The following is a 6,375-nucleotide window of genomic DNA, read 5'->3' as shown; positions in this document are numbered from 1 at the left end:
ATGGGCCAACTAGACAACCCAATAGAGCTAGGTCTGCTAAGGAGCCCAATATGAGGCCAGCCATTGCAAAGTATGTCAATGATATAGACATAGAGGATAAGGACATTGTGTATGAGCATGAATCTGATGAGCTGCATACCTCTGTCTCATCGGAGGATGAAGGGAACAAACCACATTGGCTTGAGTTTGATGAACAGTATGGCTTCGGAGAAAGCATATTTGAGCTTGGCATAAGATGAAGAAAGTTAATCAGGATACCTGGTCATACCTGATGAAATTTGATCCTGTAACATGGGTAAGAGCCTACTTCATCCATGGTCCGAAAGTTGACAACCTTACTAACAACATATGCGAGTCTTTCAATTCTAAGATTGTCAAGTATAGGTGCAAGCCTATACTCACGATGTGCGAGGAATTGCGATGCTATCCCATGAGGCGTATGGTTCAACACAAGAGACTAATAGAGTGCCATCACGGAAAGCTTGTACCAGTTAAAGAGAAAAGGTTGAAGCGGCTTGTCAAGCCAAGTAACAAATGGACTGCGGAGTGGATTGGTGATAACGAGCGCAAGCATTTTGAGGTCACCTACAAGGGATCTAAATTAGATGTGGATCTGATCAAGCATACATGCACATATAATAGGTGGCAACTAACCGGTCAGTGTGGAATTCTATTTTTTAAGTGGAAATTGTATTTCTATCCTTGTTTTTGCTATCTTTGCCTTACTGCTGGTTTTTGACGATTGGATTTTTGATGGTATAGAATTTCACAAATGAAACCTCGTTGTAAAGTATAGTTTCTAAACCAACACAAATCCTTTCATACAAAAATTTGTTTGTCACAAGTACAAACCCCTAAAATTTATAAACCGAAGTATTCAAACCTCGGGTCGTTCTCCCTAGGAATTACAATAAAGTGTCTTGTTATTGGTTGTGAGTTATTTTGGGGTTTTGGATAAGAAGCATGAAAAGTAAATGGCAATGAAAATAAACTAACAACTAACAAAGCTCTTGGCAAGATATGAGAACTAGAAGTTCTATCCTAGTTATCCTTCTCAATTGTGATGAATATTGTTCATTGCTACCACTTAGTTAACCCTTACTAAAGAAAGGAAAATCAAGTGGATGAATTGACTTGAGCCACAAGTCCTAGCCAACTCCCAAGGAAAGACTAGCTTTAGTGCACTCCAAACCAATTAGCAATCTCTCCAATTATCAATCAACAAAGGAATTAGATAACTCAAGTGTCACTAATTACTCTACCTAGGCCAAGAGGAACAAAATCTATACTATATCTATAAGAGACATTTCATCAAACACATAAAGTGCAATAGAAGTGAACATTATTAAATGCAAGAATTAAAGGAATCTACAACTACAAAAACAAGAGATCAACAATAGAAAAGTAAAGAAGAACAATTATTGTGAATTACCTCTTATTGAATTGAAAGAAAATGGAAGGAACAATACTAGATCTACAACAAAGCATAAGAACAACATAAAGGAAATTACAACAAAAGAATAGAAGAAGATGAATCTAACAACAAGGAATTGAGAAGATAGAAGTAGAAGAAGATGAATCTAAATCTAAATCTAAGAACTAAACCTAATCCTAATCCTAATTCTAGAGAGAAGAGAGAGCTTCTCTCTCTAGAAACTACTTCTAACTAATCCTAATGAGTGTGTAATGATTGGAATCCCCTTTGCTCTTCAATCCTTGGCTTTAAATAGCATCTTTGGCACCAAAGTTGGTTGCAATTGGGCCCCACAACCCTTCAGAATTCGTTGGCCACATTTTCATTAAAAAAAATCATAAAACGGCACCGACGCATACGCGCACAGCACGCGTACGCGTCCATGGGGTGATTCGCAGGTGCGCGCGAGCGCCAGGTGCGCGCGCGCGTCCATGGGCAAGTTCAACTTCTTTGACTTTTCATGATTTCTCCACTTTGCATACTTTCCTCTTCACTCCTTTGATCCATTCCTAGCCTTTTCAATCTGAAATCACTAACAAACATATCAAGGCATCTAGTGGAATCAAAGGTGAATTGAATTTAGCTAATTTAAGGTCTAGAAAGCATGTTTTCACATCTAAGCACAAATTAGGAGACAATCACAAAACTATGCTATTTCATTAAATAAATGTGGGTAGAAGGTCATAAAATCCCCTAAAATCAATACAAGATAAACCGTACAAATGGGGTTTGTCAACCTCCCCACACTTAAACCTTAGCATGTCCTCATGCTTAAACCAAGAATGAAGTAAAGGGGCATGTCATTTATTCAATGGAAACTAGCTAAATGCAATCTACCTACATGCAACTATCTACATGAATGCAATTGCTTGGTCAAAATAAATCAATTCCCAAGAAGCATATATAAGCACAAGGGCAAAGGTATTAACAACCATGCCAAACCACAATTGAATTGAGCTATTAAATATTTTTACAAACTTGCATGAAAGGAGATGATCATTGGTGGAAACATGTAATTGAGCATCAAACCCTCACCGGATGTGTTTGCACTCTATTCGCTCAAGTGTTTAGGGTCGATTCTCTCAATTCTCTCCTAATCATGCTTTCTAAGATTTGTTTTTCTTCTAACAATCGACATATATTTCATGCATGCATACATATATCATGAGGTCTTTTCATAGGTTGTAATGGGGCTAGGGTCAAGGTAGGATGCATATTTGGTTAAGTGAGCTTGGAATTTGAATCTTTGATAAGCTTAAACTTCCCACCTAACCTATGACATCCTATACAATTAAGTTCTAATCTAACTACCCATTCCTCACTTTTTCACATACTCATGTATTCCTTTTTAATTTCACAACACCTATGCATTGATTTCATTGGACTATACTTTGATTTGGGGCATTTCGTCCCCTTTTTATTTCTTTCTTTTTCCTCTTTTTCTTTCTTTTTCTATTTTTTTCTTTTTTTCTTTTCCATATTATTTTTCTTTTCTTTTTCTTTGTTTTTTCTCATTTTTTTTTCTTTCTATGTGCAAGAACTTTAATGCATAAGGTTTTACATTTGATCAATACAAGAGTATGTACCCAATTCCCAATATTTCCAATAATAATACAAAACTACCCTTTTATTCACCCAATGTCCCAAGATTCCCACACTTTAATAATACTCACACACACTAGCCTAAACTAATCAAAGATTCAAATTAAGGACATTTATTGTTTTCCGCTTTAGGCTTGTAATGTGCTAAAATAAGAACAAGTGGGTTAAGCGTATGCCCAAATTGGCTAACAAAGGAATATAAAAGGTTGGCTATTTGGATAAGTGAGCTAATGAAACGATGGCCTCAATCATATAAATGCATGAATACACAAAATAATGGACATAAAGAATCAAACAAAGCAAAGATTGCAATCATGGAAGAGAATAATGCACACAAGAAGGAAAATAAGTGGTTATAAGATGTAACCACACCATTAGGCTCAAAACTCACTTGCTTGTGTTCTTAGCTCAAAAACATGATCCACAATATATATAATTCAAGCAAGTTTAATGAAAAGTTTTCACTCAAATCAATTGGTGCCCTATAGATAGAAATCCTTGAAAAATTTCATTATTTTGACTAAGCTTATTGTGTATACATATGCAAAAATAAGAAAATGCAAGTAAAAATCCTAAAATCCTAGAATGAAATGCAAAAGTGTTGGAGTTAGAAATTTGTCACCCAAAATCGCCGAACGGTCGGACGACCTCCCCACACTTAAAAGTTTGCACCGTCCTCGGTGCACTCAAAGATGAAACTTTATCATTACTTGAATTTGTTTTTGCTGTCTTTGCCTTGCTGCTCGTATTATCATTGCTTGAGTTTGTATTTTTCTATTATTGTTACTTGCATTACTGTTACCTTGTTGTTGGGTTTTCTGGAAAAGGAATGCCATGCACTCATGCCGTAGCTGCAATTAGAAAAAGACATGATAACATGGAAGATTATGTGCATCCATGGTTATACATGGAATCTTTGAAGAAGACTTACAAACACTTTATCCAGCTTGTAACTAGTGAAGAGTTCTGGATACGGACGGATCAAACTACGCCTGATGCACCTGTCATTAAAAGGCTAATTGGTCGTCCAAAGGTCCATAATAGGCAGAAAGACCCAACAGAAACTGTAATTGAAGGTGAAAAATTGAAGAGGAGTTTCTATGTGACATGTAGCAAGTTTGGTCAGACAGGTCACAACTATAAGACCTGCAAGAGTGTGCCATCAAACCCAAATTGAAAACCTAAGACTAAGAAATCAAAGAAGACCACTAACAACCTTTCACTTGTGGTTCTACCACTGTCACAATCAGCCCCTAGGCAAAGGTACTTAACAAGGTGAAGGATCTTTATGTCCCCCTAATAAAAAATTGAAGGATTTAGTTGTCCATTTTAAAAGTTCTAAGGACCTACTTGTATCTTTTAAATTTGCTTGATGACTTTAGTGTCTCTCTTCATTTATGATATGAACATAACATGGTGTTTCAGGGTGAAAACGAAAATTTAGCTGAGGCAACCAACCAGAACTATTCTGATCCGAACCCCACTGTCCAATCTTCTATTGGGATAAGACGTGAAAACTACCTATCGATTTGAAGAAATTGTCATGAACTTATCTAGAACTTATCTTGAAGTTACATGACGTTAGGATTTTTGCTAGTAAAGAATTTTATAAAGTCGCGTTGTAAGTATAGATTCTGAACCAACAGAAATCCCTTCGTACAAACGTTTTGGGTTGTCACAAGTAACAAACCCCTAAATAAATTGATAACCGAAGTATTTAAACCTCGGGTCGTCTTCTCAAGGAATTGCAGGGAGGTGTGTTCTTATTATTGGTTATGAGTTTTGTAAATTGGGGGTTTTGAGAATGAGGAACAAATATGATAAATGACAAATAAAATAAATAAATGACTGTAAAATAAACTCTTCGCAAGATATGAGAAATTGGAAGTCCTATCCTAGTTATCCTTATCAATGATGATGAAAATTGAATCTTAATTCCACTTAGTTAACCTCTGCTGGTGCGAAGGAAGGTCAAGTGGCTAATTAGTTTGATATTCAAATCCTAGTTAATTTCTAGAAAAAGATTGGGATTATAGAAGTTCAAGCTATTTAGCAAAGATAGCGATTATCGATCACGTCGAGTTTGATAACTCAAGAGTTACTGATTTCTTAACCAAAGCCAGGAATGTAGAAAGCTAAATTAAAATAATAAATATCTGGAACACCTCAAATAACATTCATTCAAAGCAGTCAAATCTAACATGGAAAATATTCATAAGCCAATTGGGCAACATAAATCAAACATAAATAAAAGTATCGGAGTAAATAAAAGTAGAAGAGAAACATAAATTATTGAACCTGATACGATGAAGTAATCGTAATGACTAAAGAAATCCTAATCCTAAAACCTAAGAGAGAGGAGAGAACCTCTCTCTCTAAAAGCTATATCTAAAACCTAAAATTGTGAGTTATGAAAAGCATGTTGAGTCTCTGCATCTTTCCTGAATTTAATCTGTGTTTCTGGGCCGAAAACTGGGTTGAAATGCGGCCCAGAATCTCTGCCAGCGACTTTTGTAATTCTGCAGATTGCGCACGTCACGCGTCCGCGTCGTCCACGCAATTGCGTCACTCAGCATTTTTCGTACCACGCGTGCGCATCATCCACGCATTTGCGTTGTTCGTGCAGCTTCCAATCCGCGCGGTCGCGTCAGGCACGCGTACGCGTCACTCTGATTTCTTCCATTTCGCGCGGTCGCGTGAGCCATGCGACCGCGTGACTTCTCGCTGGTCATCTCCTTAATTCCTTGTGTTCCTTCCATTTTTGCACGCTTCCTCTTCATTTTCTAAGCCATTCCTGCCCTATGAAGCCTGAAACACTTAACACACAGATCAAGGCATCGAATGGTAATAAGAGAAGATTAAGTTTAGCTAAATTAAGACCAAAGAAGCATGTTCTCAATCATAGAACTAAACTAGGAAGGAATTGTAAAATCATGCAAATCATATGAATAAGTGGGTGAAAAGCTTGATAAAACTACTCAATTAAATACAATATAAACCATAAAATAGTGGTTTATCAACCTCCCCACACTTAAACATTAGCAGTCCTCATGCTAAACTCAAGGAGACCAAATAAATGAGTAGGGAAAGGCAAGACTCATGCAATGCAACCTATGAATGTGAATGCAACTACATGCTAAAATGATTTTACCTACTTGGTGAAAAAGTAAATAAATCCTTCAAGAATAAATATGAACTGGATTTCACTAATTCAAATCATACAGTGAAAATAAGTAAACTTGTAAGAAGATAGCTCATAAAAGCAGGGAACATAGAATCAAGCACTGAACCCTCACTGG

At 36.6% G+C, this 6,375-nt stretch overlaps 1 protein-coding gene across 1 annotated transcript; it reads left to right on the top strand.

The window, feature by feature from the left end:
* Nucleotides 1–235: 235 nt before the first annotated feature.
* Nucleotides 236–4,609, top strand: LOC140184842 (uncharacterized). Its single transcript, XM_072238029.1, has 3 exons — nt 236–656; nt 3,904–4,142; nt 4,502–4,609. The coding sequence occupies exons 1-3, from the start codon at nt 236–238 to the stop codon at nt 4,607–4,609; spliced, it is 768 nt and encodes a 255-aa protein (XP_072094130.1).
* Nucleotides 4,610–6,375: the final 1,766 nt, after the last annotated feature.

This window comes from Arachis hypogaea, chromosome 5 (assembly GCF_003086295.3).
Source record: "Arachis hypogaea cultivar Tifrunner chromosome 5, arahy.Tifrunner.gnm2.J5K5, whole genome shotgun sequence".
In the NCBI taxonomy this organism is placed as follows: Eukaryota; Viridiplantae; Streptophyta; class Magnoliopsida; order Fabales; family Fabaceae; genus Arachis; species Arachis hypogaea.
Note: the sequence above shows the minus strand (reverse complement) of the source record. Positions and strands in the feature narration are given on the sequence as shown.